The 22,144-nt window shown below is 36.5% G+C and overlaps 1 protein-coding gene across 1 annotated transcript; it reads right to left on the minus strand.

Moving 5' to 3' along the window:
• Positions 1 to 11,295: 11,295 nt before the first annotated feature.
• Positions 11,296 to 18,576, minus strand: LOC116992268. Its single transcript, XM_033051723.1, is given in 5 exon segments — positions 11,296 to 11,573; positions 11,576 to 11,734; positions 11,737 to 11,817; positions 11,820 to 11,888; positions 18,543 to 18,576. Coding segments are annotated over 5 exon segments (621 nt in total).
• Between the last annotated feature and the right edge of the window lie 3,568 nt (positions 18,577 to 22,144).

A 22,144-nucleotide genomic window follows, 5' to 3' on the forward strand; every position in this document is an offset into this window, starting at 1 on the left:
CTCTCCATTAGCCACCATTTTCAGCATCAGAGACTGACCTCTGTGAGAGGAAAGTTTGCTGCCAATAAGCCCTGCCCTGCTAGTAGATGTGTGTTTAGATGAAAGAAATGGAATTATGAAATGAACCTAAAAAGCAGTACTAGCACAGTCTAAATACTCTAGACAAGAGTCAGAAATTACTCAGATCCACACTTGCCCTTGCAGTACTCAGGACTGTTTGACTGTGGGGTTCATATTCCAGTGTAGTAATTAAATTTAGTGTTATGAACATTTAACATTACTTCCCTTGTACATTTTTGAATGAAGAAAGAGGGGTGGGGAAGTAAAAAAGAATGAATACTTTAAACATTTTTAAAATGTCCAGTTCAATCCTGTAAAAGAAAATAGTAGGGAGAGAAAATTGAAAATCAAACATCTTTAACAAAAGTTTCTGTAAACAAGTTAAGAGATATGACTCATTTAGGGGTGGCTTGATTATCTTTTTAACCAACCTATAGAAGTTTGGAGTTGTGGTATCCTGATGGTGAACTATTTACAAACATTAGATTATACCTGATTGTTTGTGGAATATTTCTTATATAAAACATGTCATTTAAATGAGATCATCACCACATTTATTATGAAAATAAATAATATTCCTTTCCTGTCCCACTTTATACTATGAAACCAAAATAGATACATAGATTGCATTGTCTACTACTTTACTTCTTAAGACATAAAAGCTATGATGTCACATTATAACCCTCTGTGGCACACAGCTGTTCAGTAAAACATGGCACATATAAAGTGGCACACTTCAGATTTTATTACTGAGGGGAACAGAAGTCATGTTGTTAAACAGGGAGATTCAGAACAAAGCCCTTCTGTTTTAGTTTTTATTGCTCTCTAACATACTTGTTGCATGATCAACTGTATCACTCATGGCAAAAATTAAGCAGGTCCAGTATCTTCTCACTAATGAAAGTTTTGATTTCTAGCAGCCTCCACTTCCTTGCTGTCAACTACAAGATATTGTTATATACCATGGACCAGATTTTAGAGCCTTCCATCAGCTAATTTAACTTGGCCTTACAGAACATTTGTTGCAAATTCGGCCTGAGAGATGGTAGTACAGGTTTGCAGAAGGCACCAGTCAAAGCACAGCACTCACAACAGACAGAAAATATGTCTCAAGCTGTGTCTGTTGGGTCCTTCCAGATTTTTTCCTTACTAATTATCTTTCCAGAGGACATCCGCTGGTTGCCAAAAGTTTGTAGAGGAATGTAACTTCTGAAATAGAATCGGTGATTAATAAATATCTGAAATAACTTTCTTTACCCTGGAATAATCTTATTTTAAATTCCAAAGTATTGAATCTTGAATTTTTTTAAGACCATTTATCTTAATGTAGTGAACTATCTTATTGAGGAAAATAAGTTTATACTCTTGAATGCTGCCTAAACCTCCTTCTGAATATTTACTTTGTCTTGCAGTATAATTTAGGTAACACAGAGTCTGTGCTGTGTGCTTAGAAGAGTATGGATTAAAAAGCACAGACAAACCCAAAGCCTTTAGACCAGGTAGGCATACTTATCTGAAAACAGGGGGAAAAAAGTTTGTATGCCTACCTGACTTCTACTGTAATTCTGTTGCACATTTGACATTTGCATTTCGAATTTTCCTGCAGACCAGGGCAGCTGGGATGTAATGTTGGCTTGATGCTCACAATCCTCCCTTCAGTCTAGTCTGAACCTCCTTGGGTAGGATGGGGCTGCCATACTTTACTGCCAAAATGGAGAGATGTAAGGTCTCTTCTTCTCCTTCTCGTACTCTAAATGAAATTCAATGTCAAGATCTGATTTTCTGACTTAACCTAAATTTTGACACACATTGTAAGGAAGGTTTCTATTAAGGAACTTCAACAGGCTTCTATGTTTTGGAGCAAAACAGTCAGTGCAAATTGGTCACTTGGTAAAGACATTAATTGTTTGACATTTAACAGTGAGTAGTTTTAGAGGTAACTCAAATTCTCAGGTACATATTTGTTCCATCTCCTGGAATATATTGATAATTTACTGAAACAACAATATTTACAGAAAATCATGGAACATTTTGGGTTGGAAGGGGTCTCTAAAGGTCATGTAGTCCACACTACTCCTTATCCTCCCTCTGCTGCCCCTCTCCCTGGTAAACAGCTGTTAGAACTGATATAAATAGAATAACCTATTTCAAAGGATAAATAGTGTAAGAAAAAAGATAGAAAATATTCTCTGTACAAAAAGAAATACATGGGAGAACAGACTGCCAATACATTTTAAGTCAAGATATTGAGAAAATTATTTTGACACTGTTTATCAATTTTACCTTAAAATAAGTAATGCTATTATGTCCTGATTTTTAATTGTATTTTTTTTTTATTTGAACTTTAGTCTTCAAAACTAAATTAGATTCATTAAATGGAGATATGTCATTCCATCATAGCAACACTGACAGAATTATAAAAAATGTATTTCATTTTGATGAACAGCTCTAACATACATCTCTTTCTGATAAGGATAAGGTCACCTGTCATAAAGGTGTATTTGCTGTCCAAAAATTGATACCTAAATATTGAAAACTGTGCATTACTTTAGAAGTTAAGATATGTAATAGAGCTTTTGACCTTTATTTTGGTAGAGCTAATACAGATACTATCATCAATGTATTTCTTATTTTCTTAGAATATATGCAACATTTCTATTGGAAAATAAAAGATACACACTTTTGGCAAGTTTTTAGGCTTTATACTTAGTGTACATTTAGAATAAGCATATCCCACGATGGTGCTATCTTGCTGAGTTTTTTTCACAAGCCAATTTGGGGGAAAAAAGGGTTTATTTCCCCAAGAGACAGTGCTTAAGACCTCAGTTCAATATTGAACATTCAGGAAGACTCCACAAATACAGCGGTTTTTTTTAAATTGTGTTGGATTTTTTGAAGTTCAACAGAGCAAATCTGAGCCATATGATACAATGACCATGTAGGCTGGAGAATGTGAACAGCATTTCTTTTTCCTAACATAAGAAGACATGGAATAAGTATTAAAAGACAAATTTAAATTTGAATAAAGGAGATGACTGCTTTAGACTTTATTTTTTTCTTACTCAAGTTAGCATTAAGCTTAGGACAGGACTGATGCAAAATAATGGAAACTTGTATAGAAAATAAGATCATCCATACTCTGCTACAGACTTAAATCTCTAGAAGGAATATGAGCCTCTTTTTCAGGAACAGAGGTTACTCAGTTTTGTGGCTAGGAAGAAACTTCCTGTAAATATCATGTTCCCTGTATTTGTTACCCGTATGTTTTCTTTTATTTTTACTATTAATACACACTAGGAAATGAATGTCAGATTAAAAGGACCTCTGTTTTAATCCATTTTATGGTGAACGATCATAATGCCTATGGCTCTTTTTTTTCTGTACAGCTGAAATAAGGAAATTTTACTATTGGTTTTATTGAAAGTAGTACAGAATTTCAAATAAGCATATAGAAAATTTAGAACTACCTCCCAGATGCAGAGACTTCCTGTATTTAGGTATCCCCTTGGTGTTATCACATTGTTCTATGTATTAATACTGCCCATTTTCCAATCAAATTTGATTCATTAGGTACAACACAAAAAGCTCTCAGTTTTATTTCTCAAAAGTGTAAAGGGAAAAAACTTCAGTCACAAAAAATAAAAAGTTATTCTTATGAAAAATCTTTTTTTTTTTCCCATACATGAAGGGTTGGTGGGAAAAAAGTTCTTAACATTCTAGCACATGATCATGAGCTTGATCATCTCACTAACATGCAGATGCAGGCAATGTCATTCCTCTTTACTGTTTCCTTTGAATTCATCTTGGAGGTGGAGAATTATTGAAGGAACAAGTGGAGCAGTTCACCTTTGTAAGACATTCATCACTGTACAGAGACTACGCAGAAAATGACTACAAAGAGGGTAAAAAAAGGAGCATGTCTGAAGAGGAATTTATTGAGTATTTAGCATTAGGATCATGTTTGGATAAAAAACAAGGATAATATTGGGAAGAGCGACCAAAGCCTCACATCTCCTACATACTGCATTAATGCATTAAGTAAACCCCAGTATGGAATTAATCATTGTCTCAGTGGGTCAATTTTTTTTTTTTTAAACTTGCTAGAAATAATAATAATAATAATAATAATAATAATAATAATAATAATAATAATAATAATAATAATAATAATAATAATAATAATAATAATAATAATAATAATTTTGAGATGGTAAGTAGATGAATATCCATCAGATAGCAATAATTAACTGTCTACATTTAAATAGATGCTTAAAATTAGATTCCTAAGAAATATTTCAGAATATCTGAAGAAATAAAGGATATTGATTCATATGTATTTTTCAGGCTTTGCTGCATGAGTAGACTTTGTGCTGAAATTGTGATGCTGTTAGAGAATCCTTATAGAACAAAGAAGCCTGTGCAAGTGGGAGTGACTGACACTGGCAGCATTAGTATAGGGGAGCCTGGAAGAACTTAAAAACACAGGTCTGGAGGCTGTCTGGCATCCCAAACACTTTAAAAGATATATTTTTGAAGTGATGTCCTTTAATCTTGATAGATTTCTTCAGAAATATGCATGAACTCATGCTTTCAAATGCCTTTATTTGGGCAAATTTTAGTTACTCTGGTGTTTCTATGTTGTTCTGGCTTCTGTCAGCTTATCAAGAGTCATTTTCACCATGGAAAGAAGAATCCAGTCAAGTAAACAAATAATGTAAGAAATTTTAATATTGGTTCATATAAATTCCGTATATTCCTACATAAGATAGCAGCCTGCACATTAGGATGCACGTATTACGTTCATATAACTTGTACCTCTAAAAACCCATCATTGGAATCATCATTCGAATTCTCTTTGTTTTCTTCACAGTAGCAAATCTGAGAAGCAATCATTCCTTGGATACCTTTGCTATCCTTCACGCTTTAGAAGAGTTAAAGAGAATGTTCATCAGGCGAGACCCTTCAGCAGGAGTTTTTGTATTTATCTTGCTGAATTCTGGGCAACCACAAATACATTTTCATTTCTACTTGTCTATAACTAGGCTAGAGGTATGGACCAAAAAGAAGAGCCAAAAGCAGCAAAGAGTAATTGGAAATACCTGATTAATGTCACAAAGAATGTCACATAACAACTGAAGGAAAATAACTCAGCTAAAAGGCAGTAAAAGTGTCACTATTTCTAGGCATTTGTAGGTATCCAATATACTTTTACATAAAAGTTTACAGTTGCATTAAACTCCAGCAGTGAATGAATTTAGCTACTATATGTCACAGCAGCAGCATTTATCTGAAACCAATGAATGCATTCTAGAATAAGAACTTGCTTGACTGAAGTTTTTATTTTCTTTTTATTGGTTATGTTGCAATCTTGTGTTTAATTTTTATTTATGGCCATAAGGTTTTGCTTGTGGGGTTTTTCTTATTTTTTTCCTTTTTTTTTTTCTTTTTTCCACACCAAAATACATATGTTTCAAAAGAAAAAATAATTGGTTACTGAAAAACTGATCTACTTAATTTGAAATATCATCAAGATGCATTTTAACTGGTTATTGGTCATCAGAAATAGCTAGTTATCTATTATGGTTAAATATTCGGTTTTGTTAAATATTCCCTATTAGTTTATAACATAAAAGGAGGGGTGAAAGGGCAGTGTTTATTGACAAGACTTCAAAGATAAAAATATTTACTAACCATTCAATCCACAAAATAAAGGGATCTGAATGAAATATAAACCACACACAGGTCTTCACTAACGAACATTAACAAATCCAGATGTCTTATCTTTTTATGGAAACTGACTCTTTACTTCCAGCACATCAGCTAAAATTGTTCCAGGGATGTTTATTGCTTCTCTTGCAGCATTTACTGGGTTAATTAAAAAAAAAAAAAAAAAAAAAAATCACCAAACAAAAAAACCCAAACCCTAAAAACAAACCAACAGAAGCCAAAAACCTAGTGTAATGAGAAACTTTAGGTCATAATTCCATCTGGTTTAAATGCATGTTGTTAGTTACACAAAGAATCAAAAGGCTGCGAAAACTCCAGCTATGATCCCTATTACAGTGTCTGCAAAATAAATGATCCTGGCTTATTTGAGCAAAGAATGTGCTTGTGCTTTCTCCTTTATTAATTCAGAAGCTGCCACAATATGCATCACGATGAAAGATTTTCTGATTCTAGCCTCCAATAACAATCTTTTCACTGATTATGATGGCAGCAAATCTCATTTACCAGCTAAGAATACCATTCTGTAAATTGTGAACTATATAGAATAGTTATAGAAGTCTATATACACTAAGAAAGAACTCCAAAAATACCAGAATAAATTCTTGAACCACTGATGTAACATGATAGTAACTATAAAACACTTTGAGGCTTTCTGAAAGGTGCAGATAGGGATTAGATTCTTAATTAAATTAAACATTAAGACAAGATGCAAGAATCTTGATAAAAATAGGCATAAATGGACAATACTTAAGGAGATGGTGAAAGTGTTCATCCACCACTTTCCATCATTTACCAACAGTCCTGGCTCACTGGGGAGGTCCCAGTTGATTGGAGCTTAGCAAATGTGAGGTCCAAGTACAGGAAGGGTCAGAAGGAGGATCTGGTGAGCTACAGGGCTGTCAACTTGATCTTGGTGCCAGAAAGGTCATGGAGCAGCTCAAGTGCCATCACAGGCAGGTGCACGACAGCTAAGGGATCAGGCCCAGCCAACAGGGGATTAGAGAAGGCAAATCCTGTTTGATCAACCTGATCTCACAGTATGACCAGGCGACTGCTTAATGAGTGGGGCAGAAGTTTTGGATGTTGTCTGCCTGGAATTCAGCAAATATTTTGAGACTGTCTCCCATAGCATTCTCCTGAAGAAACTGGTTGCTCGTGGCTTAGATGGGTGCACTGTTCACTGGGTTAAAACTAGCTGGATGAGCCCAGAGGGTTGGAGTTCCATCCAGCTGGCAGATGGTCACCAATGGTGTTCCCCAGGGTTCAGTACTGCAGCCAGCCCTGTTTCATATTTTTATTGATGATCTTGATGAGAGGATTGAGTGCAGCCAAGTTTGGAGACAACCAAGTTGGACGAGAGTGTGGATCTGCCATAAGGCAGAAAGACTCTGCAGAGGGATCTGGACAGGCTGCATCGACGGGTTGAGGAGAGTGGTTCAACAAGACCAACTACCAGATTCTGCCCTTGGGTCACAACAACCCAATACAGTTCTACAGGCTGGGGAAAGGGTGGCTGGGAAGCTGCCCACTGGAAAAGGACCTAAGTATGCTAGTGGACAGTCACTGAATATGAGCCAGTGTGTGCCCAGGTAGCCAAGAAGGCCAATGGTATTCTGATCTGCATCAGAAATAGTGTGGCAAACAGGATTAGAGACATGATCATACCCTTGTACTCAGCACTGGTAATGCCACACATTGAATCCTATGCTCAGTTTTGGGCCTCTCAGTACAAAAGAGACACCTTATTGCTCTCCAGAATCACCTGAAAGGAGGTTTCTGCCAAACTACAAGTGATAGGACAAGAGTAAATTGCCTCAAGTTTCACCAGGGAACATTCAGATTGGGTATTATGAAAAACTTCTTCCCTGAGAAAGTTTTCAAATGTTGAAATAGATTGCCCACATGGAGTCAGCATCCTTGGAGGTATTTAAATTACATTTAGATGCGGAACCCGGGGACATGGTTTATTGGTAAACACAGCAGTGCTAGGTTAATGCTTGGACTCGATGGTCTGAAAAGTCTCTTCCAACACTAACAATGCTATGATTCTATGAACTGCAGGACCTGCAGTTTGCGTCAGTAGTATAAAAAGATCCAAAATCTTGAAGGCAATCATAAAATGAAAATTATTTTGAAATACTGACAGTTGACTTTAATGAAGATAAATGTTGGCCACTAAATGTTGTTTTGTGTTGAAGCTAAAATGTGTATTTCATAATGAGGATATTGGCATCCAACAGTGATTTAAGCTGTTAGTTTTAAAGATTCTTATGTAAAGTAAAATAAAAATTCAGATAATCTCTGCTGAAAAACCTAATCCCCTTTTTTCCCTAGGAAAAAGGTCTGAGATATATTATAACTGCTAACACTAACCTCAAGGTAGATAATATTGTATAACACTTATGTAAAACTCTCATGACCAGTTAACATAGAATAGCTGAGATTTTGTTGTGATTGCCTAAAAGTGACTTAAACATTCATGGGCTGAAAAGGCTGCATCTGAACAATGAATTTTGCATAAGTAGGTTCCATTTGGTAGTATTTAGTTATTTTTAATTAGCACAGTGTTTTTTCAAGGTTTTCCCCACTCCCCCTCCTTCTCTATGTCTGTTAGCAGTAGCATATCTAATTAAATTATCCATTTTTTTGTGTATTTCAAAGCATTCCTTAGTATATCAATAGAAGTGGTGGATTTCCTGCTCACCACAAGAAAAATCCCAAACCTCTTTTAATATTTTCTGGAAGCTCAACATCTTTCCATATTCCATATTTTTAACACAAGTAATTAAATTATCTCCGCTCTCTTATCTAAGTACATATCAAGAAAAATATTTTGAATTTTTGACTGCAGCTTTAGTAGACATTACATTGTGGTAGTGTTTGAGATCACAAAAGTACTGTGTTTTGTTGGTAGAATAAGCTCTCTACCATCTTTCTGTCTAGTGCAAAGCCTCCACTCAGAGCTCTGTATGACATCTAGGGTTCATATAAAATGTCTATTACTAACATTGAATTTCCCCTGGCTGACCCACTCCTTCCCTTGAACTCAATATTCTTCCAAAGACACTGTGCATGTACATTTTTTTAATCAACAGAAAAACTATTAGAAGATGGGAGAAACAGAGGGTTTCCACACAAAGGTACAAAGAGAAATGGTCTTTCCTGTGTACTTTGCTAAGAAAAATTGGTGTTTCAAGTACACAACCAACAGGACCAATTGAAAAATTTCCAAAAAACTTACATTTCAGTAGAAAGTTGAAGTTTTGCACAGTAAGGCTGCTCTAAAATTAAAACCATGTAATTTCCACAGAGCTTGTGAAAAATAACTTTAAACATCCTCAAACTCAAACCTACAGAATCCTGCTGTGTCTATTTTAGATTTTAATTTGAAAAGCATATTCTCGATAAAAAGGAAAATTCAGAGCAATGCAAAAAATAAAATCTTACTAACTGTAATAAATGTGTATGTATCCATAAGAATTTCAAACCCAATAATCTCTTGTACAGTCTTTCATTAAATGGAATATATAAAAAAAAGTAAAGATTATACATGTACAAATAACTAATTTTATACTTTCCAATCAGGCACATGAGATCCAAATACGAGATGATATGAACATTTACCACCATGAAGACAAACAGTTGCAAGACCTGATATTTGCAGGTCACAGGCAGTATAATTCTTTATATAACTCTTACATGTTGTGAATGGCCTGGTGAAGAAAGAGCAAACTTAGGAATGGCTGAATGGGAGAAGTTTTCTAATTAAATCTCTAATTTTCAGTTTTATAACAAGAAGATCTGGAAATCAAATATTACCGGAATTAAACCCAAACCTTTGAGGTGGGGGAGTTAGTTTATCACTCTTCATCTTTTCTATTTTTCCCTTTATCGTGAGATAAGGAAGAAATCAATGCAGGAAGTTATATGAAGACTAGTTTTATGTTATGTATTATCACCGTGACTATTCTTTTCACTGCTGTCATCATGCACTTCAGAGTAAAAAATCTGTTTTGATTATTTTTTTATTTTTACATCCCTTAAAAAAAAAGTCCTTTGACTTATTGGTGACACATTAGTGCTGCAACAGAAATCAGCAACATTTCTTTGAAGCACTGATGTTTGTGTTTAATACGAACATATCATTACAGCATTTTCTGACCACAGAGCTCAGTTCCTGTAGAGAATTCATGTGGCAACACTTGGACTGGAAGACATTATTCAACATTATTTGTGTGTGACTGATTTTTAATTGCAGAATTAGCTAGAGTATGAAGATGACTGCTGTGCAATAAAAGTATTTGCTAGTCAATGCATATTGTTTAGCACCGCTGTTTCTCAAAGTTTTATATTAGTTTGCTTCAGAGTGAAATTAGCATGTAAAAAGAAGATTTACATTTCCATCAGCACTATTTGTATCACACACTTATCCTTAAGAAGTACATAAACCATCTAAATGTGTCAGTTTAAATACTTCCATAGCTTTCACTAAATTTTCCTGACCTGCTGTTTTCATTACATTTGTCAGTGGTTTATTTTATGGTACTATATAACAGATTGCTGAATTCAAATGATCCACACCCTATTGAAATGTTTACACTGTTTTCTTTATAAAGAGTCACATGTTACTGAAGATTCTTCATTTTTACCATTTTGGTACCACAAATCTAAGAGTTCTCACACTATTTTGTTTTCTTTGTCAAAGAAATAAGAAGTACAGTACCCATTTTTTTCTATTTGGCTACTTGTGACACCCAGAAATCATGACTGGAGACACACTGAGCTTATAAAATTTCACCATAACCACTCATTTCAAATTGGAATTCTTCTTTAATTATCTAGATTTTTCACATCGACATCACTATCTATTCTCAAATACAGAATGCGATAATTAATTGGGCAAAGACAAAAATTCGTTAGGAATTTGCCAGAAACAGTTTAAATGACAAGACAGAATTTTTGCACATATTATAGCTGAACTTTATTGTGTAAAAGAAAAAACTGGACCAGAGGAAGGATTAATTAAATAAGGGTAATTTTTATTTACTGGTATTTGAGCAATCAGTGCAAATTCACAGAAGTATAGTGAATTTTCTAATAAGGTAGTAAAGTTGCTTCTTGACTAGGTGGTATTCATGTTATAAAAAGAGACAGTTCAGTTAGTGGCAGAACTGTCAAGAAATAGAGCCATGGAGGAAAGTATTGGTGCTGACCTGCAGTCACCAACAAGTACTTGATTGACTTAGCCCTCTTCATTGCTCCTGTTAGACAGCTCTCTCTGGCTGTCTCGCCTGTGAAATAGCAATGCTTCAAGACTAAGATTTAAAGGCATACAGCCTGAAGGAAACAGATTTTTTTTCATTTTTGAGAGTGAGAAGACAATATAGGTTCTTATACAAGACTGCAGGGAGATGTTTTCATTCTACACAACTCCTATCTGAGAAACTTTTTCCTGATGGAGAAATTGATCTGGGTTTATAGTTTTGTTGTTGAGTAGGATGAGAAGAGTTAAAGAGTCTTCCTCTGGGTAAAGCACACCTTGAACTGAATCCCCTTATAAGGTTCTCCTATAAATGGGCTATTCAACTTCTTGAATGCTTCCAGGGATGGTGACCCCACCCCTGTCCCGGGTAGTCCATTGTGATGATTCACAACCCTTTCAGTGAAGAAAGATAACCTGAACCTCCCCTGGAGTAGTTTGAGGCCATTTCCTCTTACCCTGTCACCGGTTGCCTGGGAGAAGAGACTTACTCCCACCTTGCTACAATGTCCTGTCAGGTCCTGTAGGTCATAAAGTCACCCGTGAGCCTCCTTTCACCCAGGCTAACCAGTCCCAGCTCTCTCAGCCGCTCCTCACAAGACCTGTGATCCAGACCCTTCCCCAGCTCTGCTGCTCTTCTCTGGATTAGCTCCATCCTCAATGTCTTCCTTGCAGTGAGGGGCCCAGAGCTGCACACAGGATTTGAAGAGCGCCATCACCAATGCTGAATACAGGGGCACAGTCACTGCCCTGGTCCAGCTGGCCACACTATTGTTGATACAGGCCAGGATGCCATTGCCTTCTTGGCCACCTGGGCTCACTGCTGGCTCGTTTTCAGCCCCTGTTGCCAAGTATCCCCAGGTTATTTTCTGCTGGGGCACTTTCCAGCCACTCTGCCCCTAGACTGTAGCATACCAGTTGTGACCCAAGTGCAGGACCTATTTTTTTCCCTAATTCTGCCTTTATTATTCAGCAATGTTTTGATAGTTGTAATTTAATATTTGTTACCATTTTTATATGGGTTGTTCAAAAGACATTTTTATTGATAACCATGTTTTTGTGTTTCACCAGAGTGCAGTATAGTTTATTATTGCTGGATAAAAGCCTATATGATCCTCAAGATTTCTATCCTGCCTTTTGCAATTCCCATAGAGCGTATTATCTGATATTAGTCTCATTTCATATAATCCTTATTATGGGACATTCTTTCATCGTGAAGATTATTTTATTCAGCCATAACAGAAGTGGCTCACATTTAACAGGACAAAATTAAAGGTTTCAATGAAAAAAAGGAGTCTAATTAGGTAAGTCTAGAAGTCACAGTTTTTTGAAAATCAAGCACTGTTCAACTACACAATTCTATCCTCCCTTCTCAGAGAAAACTATAACAGTCTTATCCCTTGATAATCAAGCTTGTTGAGAACAAAACTTTTATCTGAAGACACAGCAGCAACAAAACCCCATATACCGTCAAGTATTTAATTATACAAAGTTCTGCAGGGGAAAAGAGTGAAATGTGTTAGAAATAACTACAATTTAGAGGGATAACATCCAAAAGGGGAGAAGACTGAAAGTTTTATACTAATACCTAAAAATATTTTCCAATCAAATAAATAAATAGAACACTGTAAAATGCATGTCTTACCTTTTTTAACAAAAACAGATACTCTTGAGAATGGAAAGGTTTGTGTATGAAAAATACTGTTATGATGTTTCCTGCGAGTTACATTTTTTTTAAAATAAGCTTAGTTCACTTTATATTTAATTCATGCATGTTGGTTTCTGAACTATAAATCATTGTATATTGGATTTATATTTTTTTCATCATGCTTTGATTTCCTTCTGATGAACAGAATTAATGGGAGAACAATAGTGAAAAATGTGCTTGGGTGAATGGAGAAGGAATATGGAAATTTATAAGTACAACTTAGGGAAAAGGTGATGCTTCACACTTCTAATTAGTGTAATCAGATGTGAATAAAAGTCATGTCCTTTTTGTAACAATATAAATGAGATTTTCAGTGTACAAAAATGGTAGTTTTGGTAACAAGACTTGCATTTTGGTGCAAGACTTCTACATATCTATAATTCATAACGATGAATTATGTAACTCATGCTGGAGATGTAGTGACAGCATTTTCAATGAACATGTAAATCCTTTAGTAACATTTTTTACCCAGAGCTTAATTGATTATTACAGAATGCCTCCAGGGAGATATATTCATAATTCACAAAGGACAGGAGGTAATTAGTTTCTTCTGAATCAACTCTTTTCTGTCCCCATACAGTTTCTACTGTGTAGTTTATTTCCCATTTTTGGGAGGAACAAGGAAGAGGCAGGAACTCCTTCGGAAAAACAGGAACCACCTTTCACACTGCAGAACTGTTTGATGCTAGTGGACTGATGCCAGTTTGAAGATAAACTAGACAGCTCAAAAAAGTCTCCTCTTACATAATGTCTGCAGCCTATGTTATATTCTACTTGGTAATGTTTTTTGGACACCTTTGTTAGCTTGCAGGATATTTGTTTTCTCCTTGCAATTGCCCTGAGAGGAACCAATACACCAATTAATTTTCATTATAAACTATTTTTTCTGCTTCCTTTCAATTTTTTTTTAAATAAAAGTGAAATTATTTCAGAAGACATTTTTTGTCAATTTTTATGCTTTTAAGAAAGATTTAGCATTTGTGCCTGGTTCAATGGCAATTTCTAAATAGGGACAGGTCATCAGTAAGAGTTATCATCTGCTCCTGCTTTTGGATGGATGGCTAAAATGAGCACCTGAAAATATTTACACTGCTGGCAAGTGAATCCTCTAAAGTGTTTCAAAAGTAGATCAAATCGGTATATCCAGACCTCTGAGACATAGAAACAAAGCTGAAACAGATAACAGCATATATACATATATATATATATATATAGTTATAATCAAAATACCTTTAGCATTTCTCAAGGTGAAAAGACTTCTAATCACTTTTCTTGACTGCTTCCATAAGAGGAGTTCAACAAAACATTCCTGTTAATCACCTACATGAGTTTGTAGAAGCATCAGTCAGCCTTAGTGGAGGTGTCCAGCCCTTAGTTTAAAACTTATAATAAGGAAGACTGCACTGTTTTTAATTTGCTCTGGTAGCTAATTATTAAGCCTGGTTGAAGTTCCTTGATTAAAACAAATTTGACAGGCTCTTGGATTTTCCACTCAATTAAATACTTTGAGAAACATTTACTTCAGCCAAATCTCTCCCCACCTCCTTTCCCCAGAGTGGATTTACATTTTTTCCTACAGAACTGTCTAGAAAAAGTCATGCAATCTTCTTTATTTTGTTTCTAATCTAACGTTTTTAGAGTCAGATTTCAACATCCAACTTCCTTGGTATGTTTTTCTATCATGAGCCCTCTCTCACTTAAAAGTATTTAAATTTTGTCTACTCCTTTGATCTTTCAGTAAAACATCAGAATCCTTACTACTCAAAGCAGACAGGTCATTCTTAAAAGTGAGACAAGAATGCAGAGCCCACATTCTGAAATAGTAATTATTAATAAAAAAATTCTGAATAAACACTAGATACTAAAGAGGGAAACAGACGCAGCTTTTACCTGAAATCACAGGACACCTGGAGAGGTCCAAATGAAAAGTCAGTTGGAGCAAGAAATATTAAGGACAGCAGCAGGAGTTTTAGGAATTAAAAGTGACAGGAGAGATTAAGAGGATGCAGGAAGAGTTTTAGGAGGTCATAGTCAATGTGAGAAATGTCAACAAATCTGTGAAAAATCATGAGGAGGTGGACACAATGATAACGTGGTAAATAATAACAAATCATGTAAAACCCCCTCTAAGAGTTAATAAAATGGTATTAAAATATTGTTTTCCCACATGCCAAGCCAATGATTGCTGTTCCTGAGAGCTTTAACAGAGGATATTATGGGCAGATATATTTTGGGGTAAAACTGAAGGTAAAGTATGGTGATCAAATGGTTAATCAACTTGTCACTCACAGGAGTCACTATCTTGTTATATTTACAATCCCTTGGACAGAGGGAGAAATAAGTGCTGGAATAATTAGTGATGCTTTAGTATGGACCATAAGGATTTTTTAAGACTGAAAGGAAAAAGGAGATGCTGGAAAATGTATTCTAATACCTATTTTATACCCTAAACTATTGATAATCTAAGGTTTAGAAGGTTTAGCAGGTTTAGCAAAACAGTGCTGGTTGGGAGCCCGGGAATCATTTTGGAAAGTGTATTTGCTTCCTCAAAACCTCTTCCCATCACAAGTATCTCTCCAGGAGAACCAGAGACAGGGTTCATAAGTTGAGAAAAGTGATCATGTAAAGACCCTTTACTTCTTCCTGCAAATAATCTTATTTTCATGGACAGGCAAATATCAACCCAGGTGTCTGGAATTGCTTCTGGTTTGGTAGCAATGTACCTGTTTTATTTCAATTCTATGCCTAATTTATTTTGTCCAGATCTTAGTAACACATTTCCTTGTGTTCCAGTGAACTGAACTACTGTAGGAGCTAGTACATAAAAAGAGTACTATCTGTTTTTCTAACCCATCTAAAACAGAAACAGGAAACAAACTTATTGAATGGTGATATGGATCCATAAGAAAATCAATATATAAGTGAAACAAAACCCCAAAAGACATATAAAAAATCTATGGGTAATATATATGAAAATGTGATGCATCTAACTTATTTATGCTACTTTTATATAATTAATTATGTAGGAGGCACTCATACATTGCAATCTTTTTGCCATTTTAAATTCCAAGTGACCTACAATTTGAAGGTTACACATTTCTATTTATTATTAATTTAAAATTGTTAAAGGAACTTGCATAAAATGATTGGATAGCAGATTTAATTTTTTTTCATAAACATTAATAATAACAACTTGTAATGGACATATCTGTTGTCTGGGTGGAAGTTTCTGAATGCTTCCATATCATTCAAACACTGAATCATCTCTGAAGGACACTGTAATTTAATCATAATGAACTCATACTAATATTTCATTACTTTGAACAATTTTTTGATGTTCCTTTTCTACAGATGCAATAATTAGAACACAATTAATTAGCTTAAGTATGTGATTTTGTAAATATAACATTTCAAGCATGTTGTTGAAGAATTAAGTTTTGAAGCTTTTTCCTTCAACATATTTTGAAGTAGGATTGATATAGTGGAATTTATCTTACTAAATGATTACAACTTGACAGTCAATGATGCGTATTTGGTAGTCGCCTGATGCTGCTAGAGAGGATGCCAGAAATTATAAACACTTGTAGAAAACACAATTCACTCCAAGTAAATGCCCTGTATATGTCATATGAATTAGCATATAAAATATAAAATAGATAGTAAAGTTGTCAACTGTATGTACTCTGTGGGGATTCTAGGGTGTCAGATTTAGAAAACCAAATTAAATCTTGTGAATTCACTGAACAGATGTGCAAGTGATATGTTAATTTGACCATCAAGTCTGATCACCCTCCTTGGCACTTTAAGAAATATTATTTTAGAAGCAAATTAAAAATAAACAAATAAACAGGAACCAGCATTGCCAATTAAACAAACAACTATGGAATAAACTCTCAGTTCTGTTTTCACCTCTCTTGAAGAAATAACCAAGAGAAAATGCAGAATTAATGCTAGAGATGATCAATAATTTTTTTAGAAAACCTAGCTTAATTGAGCAAAATTAATGAGATGATGAGTAGCTAGAAAACCAAAATGGAGGTTTACCATTACTCCTTACCTTACCATATTTACCCTCAGCAAGCATTTCCAAATTTTGTGGTGCAAATTTAGTAAAATGAACCCAGAATCCATAATAACAACATATCCACCAGTAATTAAGTCTCCTTTGTCTTTTCACTTAAGTTATCCCAGTTTAAAAGATGAACAGATAACAAAATGCCTTTCACCACAAATTCAAATAAAATCTTGTAACTCAGAGTAAGCCCAGTCCTTAGGAATTTCTGTCCCACATAGCAATAACGTACAAATTAAGTAAGTAACAAGTCCAAGCTGTTTTACAGATAAATAAATCTTGGAAACTAGGAGCTGAAAGATATAAAAATTACTAAAAGCTAAAACTATGCAATTGCCCACCAAAGAAATAAAGAGTTTGATGTGAAAACTGAAAACACTCTGAACTTCACTTCTTTCAAATGGACCTCCAAAATAAAATTAGCTCTTTAGTCTCATTTTCAAATTTGATTTATTAATATAGCTGAAGTCAGGCAAAAATGACAGATATGGTCAAACCCAGGTATATTATAAATTGCCTTCCAGTAAAATCAGCAGTTTTAGCAGCTAAGCTTTCATCATTTCAGAGCAGTATAGAAGACCACAGAGTATGGCATATTTGGTAAAATGCACAAAAGATAGTAATTTAGGTCAGTGAACTTGGTAGAGAGACACCCATATTTGTACTTTGTCGTTATCTTTGCTCATGGCCCTGTTAAACCAGCACCTCTCTCTCCCCGCTTTAGTTTTTATGTGCAAATAGGAAGAGTAATACTTTCTTGATACCACCTTCTGTCATCTCCTAAAATCTTGCTTTTTAGCTATGCTGACAGAGTTAAAACAGCAAAACCTCTCCTATATGTATGGAGTTTACTGTTAAATGAGTATTTTATGCAACCATAATCTGCTTCCATTCAAGAAGGGTAGCACAGCATACAGATGTAAAATACCTTCTTGCAAAGATAACTACATACATCCCTCAGCACCCATCAGGTGTTTATCAGTGGTATTACACATCTTTTTGTCAAGTATGGCCCCAAGGGTACTAAAAGCCCGGCAAGCTGCCAGTGTTGCATGCCAGCAAGTCATCCTCAAGACTGGCTCTGGCTAACGGTATGCCCAGAGAGGAATGGTGGAACAATAACCCAGCAGTGCTCATCACTCTCCAGTGCTGGTATCTCTTGAAATTTGTGAGCTGTTTTGAGCTCTTATCACCTTCCTGTGTCACATGACTTCAAGACAAAATAATACTTACATTTTTTCCTTCCTAGAATTTCTGGGATTTTTGTAAGCTTTGATATTTTCTGCCTCAGAAGAGGAAGGGATTTGTACGCAGCTTAAATCTAATATGGCAGTGACAGATACCACATCTCTGGAGACTGAAGTTCAGCACATTTCTATAAAACCTGTCATAATCCAGCCTACTGATGGACAATACAATAATTTTTGTAAAAAAGTGGCTCATATCTACCAAATGAAAAGAGTACTTATATTACACACCTCTTTAAATGGCTTGGCTTTGCAATGTCAGGATTTCAAACTTTAAGATCTACAGAAAGGTATAGATCCTAGTAGTTCTCTTAAACCAAATCTGAATTTTATTATAAGATCTCCCCTCCACATTTTTTTCCAAGAACCATTGGTTTTTTTAGGTATAAATTATGGAATAATTCTCTTTTTAATAGATATTAGCCTGCATATAGTAAAAGAAGGCAAGTAACATTACAAATTACTTACTTTGATAAAAGCGGATGAAGAAACGATGGGACATACTGTATGTTGACAGTACACTGAATGCATACTGTATGTTGACAGAAATGAAGCATAATTCCCAGATCAAAACTTTAGACTAAGTGAAACTGCTAAAACGAACACTACCTTGATATCCATAGCAATATGTTATATTTGACATTAAGATAATAAAAATAGAGAAACAGAGAGCAACTAAACAGGTAGAATATTCTAAGACTTCATCTAAGAATAATTATTCTAACAATTATCTTAATATTTTTTCTTCAACATTGGCTTAGTCAGGTATATATGATTTAATTTCTATTGCCTTTTTTTTCATTTTTCCTGCAAGTGTATCTGCAAATACATAAAAGCAGAGAGACACTGACACCATTTTACTGTTCAATATGATCATTACTAATGAGCAAATTTATAGTCTATATGGGAACCTGATGAGGTTTTTTAAAAATTTCTTTCTCCTTTTCATATACATCCTTCAAAGATCATTTATTTGTTTTTAAATACCTTTGGGATTCTTTCCAATATATTTTTAATGATTCTTACATAGGGTTCAGGCTAATCAATATTTTCTGCCAGCTTATTTTCAGTAAGTCTTGTCTGGTTTGGCATAATATACTACATCATTTCTGCATGCACTTAACAATGTCATATTAGGTTGGACCAGGAAGGAGCATTTGACATGCAGCCAAAATGGAGCTACTATGACACTACTGAAGTGCCTTTCAGTTTAGTCATGAGGCCTTCAGCACTGTTTTGCTCCACAAAACCATTTCTGTTTTACCATTCTACTTGCCAAAATCCCTGTAATGCAAACCCCACATAAATACAATCCCTCTTCCACATATACAAATGTTTGTAACATTCTTTTGGATTTTTTTCTCTGCTGACTGCAGCCAGGTTTTGGCTAGGTCCTGAAATTCTTCCCTGCAAGAGGCCCCAGCTCTTTTACCTAGATTTGTCTGCACAAAGGCAAGGGTCACCCTTATACGATCGTTTGTATTCTCTTTGGGCTCTGTACTTCATCAGTCTTGTTTCCTTTCTCTTTGTTCCCTCTCCCTAGAAATGGCTAAAAGCCTTTACTCCTTATGGAATAAAGGTCCATCAGTCTGAATCTGGTGGTAATGCACCTCCTTCTCAGCGCTCAGCCACCTCTTTCCACCCAGCTCATGCCCCAGGTCCCTTCATGAATGTGCAGCTTAGTGCTCTGCAAAAAGGCCTCTGCCAGCATTTACAGGAAAAGAGTTACAAAGAAAAGCAAATTGCAATCAAAAACTGAATGTAAATTGAACTCAGAACAAAGGTTATTTTAGAAAGTTAGGAATATTTGACAGGGACATGAAGCCACTGAATTTATTTACATAAACTTTTGCTATAATTCTCCAAGTATCATGTATTAATATTCTACAGGAGAAATATTTTTCTAAGTGATTACAGCATTATATAAAACTTTTTCTTCCCATATTATTTTTCCCACATTGGATGCTCCCTATAGAATTAGCATGGCTGTTTTATAGGCATTCTTAGGAAATGCAAGTAATTTATACTTGAATTTCATGCAAAAACCTGCAAGTACAATAATTTCACGAATACAAGCCGCATGGATTATAAGCCGCATTTCCAGGGTGTGGGCAACATTTAGGTCCTCGTCCATACATAAGCCACAATAGATTATTAGCCACACTTTCGTTTGTAGTGAGGATCCGTGTGCAACTTTCACAAATTTACCAATTAGTAACAGAATCGTGGCATAGCAGGGTTTATTGGCTTGGGGTGGGGCCAGGCAGGCTTGGCCCGCTCATGGTTGCCGACGGGGCCGAGTGGCCCAGCTCAGCGCCACGGCTCGGTGGGGCTGCTCAGGGCCGGCCGGGCGGTGCTGCCGCTGCCGCCGCCAGGCTTGCTCGCCCCCCCTGCCGTCTGCACCGCCGCCACCGCGTTTGCTCGCCCTGGCCGGCACTGTTGCCCCCATGCTGCCAGGCTCCCCCACGCTGCTAGCCCCGGTTCTTCTGGGCTCCCCTGCACTGCTAGCCCCAGTTTTGCTGGGCTTCCCCATGCTGCCGGGCTCCCCACGCTGCTAACCTCAGTTCTGCTGGGCTCCCCTGCACTGCTAGCCCTGGTTCTGCTGGGCTTCCCTGCGCCGCCGGGTTCCCCCCAAGCTGCTAGCCCCGGTTCTGCTGGGCTTCCCCGCACTGCTAGCCATGATTCTGCTGAGTTCCCCTGTACTGCTAGCCCTGGTTCTGCTGGGCTTCCCCATGCTGCCAGACTCCCCTGCCCTGCTGGCTCGGGCTCTGCCGCCCGTCCCCCATACCGCTGGCCCCGCCTCTGCCAGGCTTTCCCACCTCTGCTGGGGCTGGCCGGGCTCCAGCTTGGCTTGGGGCTGCCGCAGGCTCTCACTTCCATGTTGGCAGCTTTTAGAATATTGTTCATATATTAGCTGCTCCAGACTACAGGCCACACTTCCAGGTATGGACCAAAACTGTAGTCAAAATGGTGTGGTTTGTAATTGTGAAATTGCTGTATTTTCACCAGGTTATTTTGTGCATTCTCTTTGCAAAAATTTATAGTTTCAACAGTTCTGTATGTTCAAAAGTTATTTATTTACCATTGCATTCACATTTTTGATGAAGAATGAAAATGTAAATTTAGATATTTCAGTCTCTTTCCTGAGAATGAGGTAGCAATAAATACTTGCAACCATATCTCCAACACTAATCCATGCTGTTACAAGACTTACAGATATTACACAAATATTACCTACTTTTCATGAGAATTTTCACTTAAATAACCTGGCAGGATGATGGCTTCAGATATAATAGAATGGTTTGTGTTCTAAGGTACCTTAAAGATCATCTCCTCTAGATCAAACTCCCCTACCATGAACAGGGACAACTTTCACCAGACCAAGTTGCTTAAAGTCCCATCCAACCTAGGCATGAACACTTCCAGAGACAGGATATTCAGAAATTCTTAACCTGTCTCAGTACCTCACCACCTGCACAGTAAAGAATTTCTTTCTAATATCTGATCCAAATCCACTCTCTTTCTGTTTGATACCATTCTTCCTTGTCTTATCACTACATGATCTTGTGAAAAGTTTTTCTACATCTTTCTTATATGTTCTTTTTAGATACTGGAATGCTGCAATTAGGTTACCCTGAAGCCTTCTCTTTTCCAGGCTGGACAATCCCACTTCTCTCTGACCTTCATAATAAAAAAGGTACTCCATATTTCTGATCCTCTTAGTGCCTTTCCTCTGGACTTTCTCCAACAAGTCAATGCCATTCCTGTGCTGGGGACCCCAGAGCTGAATGCAGGTGGGGTCTCACCAGAGCAGAGGGCAGAATCCCCTTCCTGGCCCTGCTGCCCATGCTGCTTTGGACGAAGCCCGGGACACAGTTGCCTTTCTGGGTTGCAAGCCCACAGCCTCTCATCCACCAGTACCCCCAAGTTCTTCAGGGCAGGGCGGCTCTTGATATGTTCATCCCCAGCCAGTGTTGATACCAGGGATTGCTGCAGCCCAGGTGCAGCACCTTGCATTTGGTCTTTCTAATCCATATGATATTCCCATGGACCCACTTCTCAAGCCAGTT

This window comes from Catharus ustulatus, chromosome 2 (assembly GCF_009819885.2).
Source record: "Catharus ustulatus isolate bCatUst1 chromosome 2, bCatUst1.pri.v2, whole genome shotgun sequence".
NCBI lineage: Eukaryota > Metazoa > Chordata > Aves > Passeriformes > Turdidae > Catharus > Catharus ustulatus.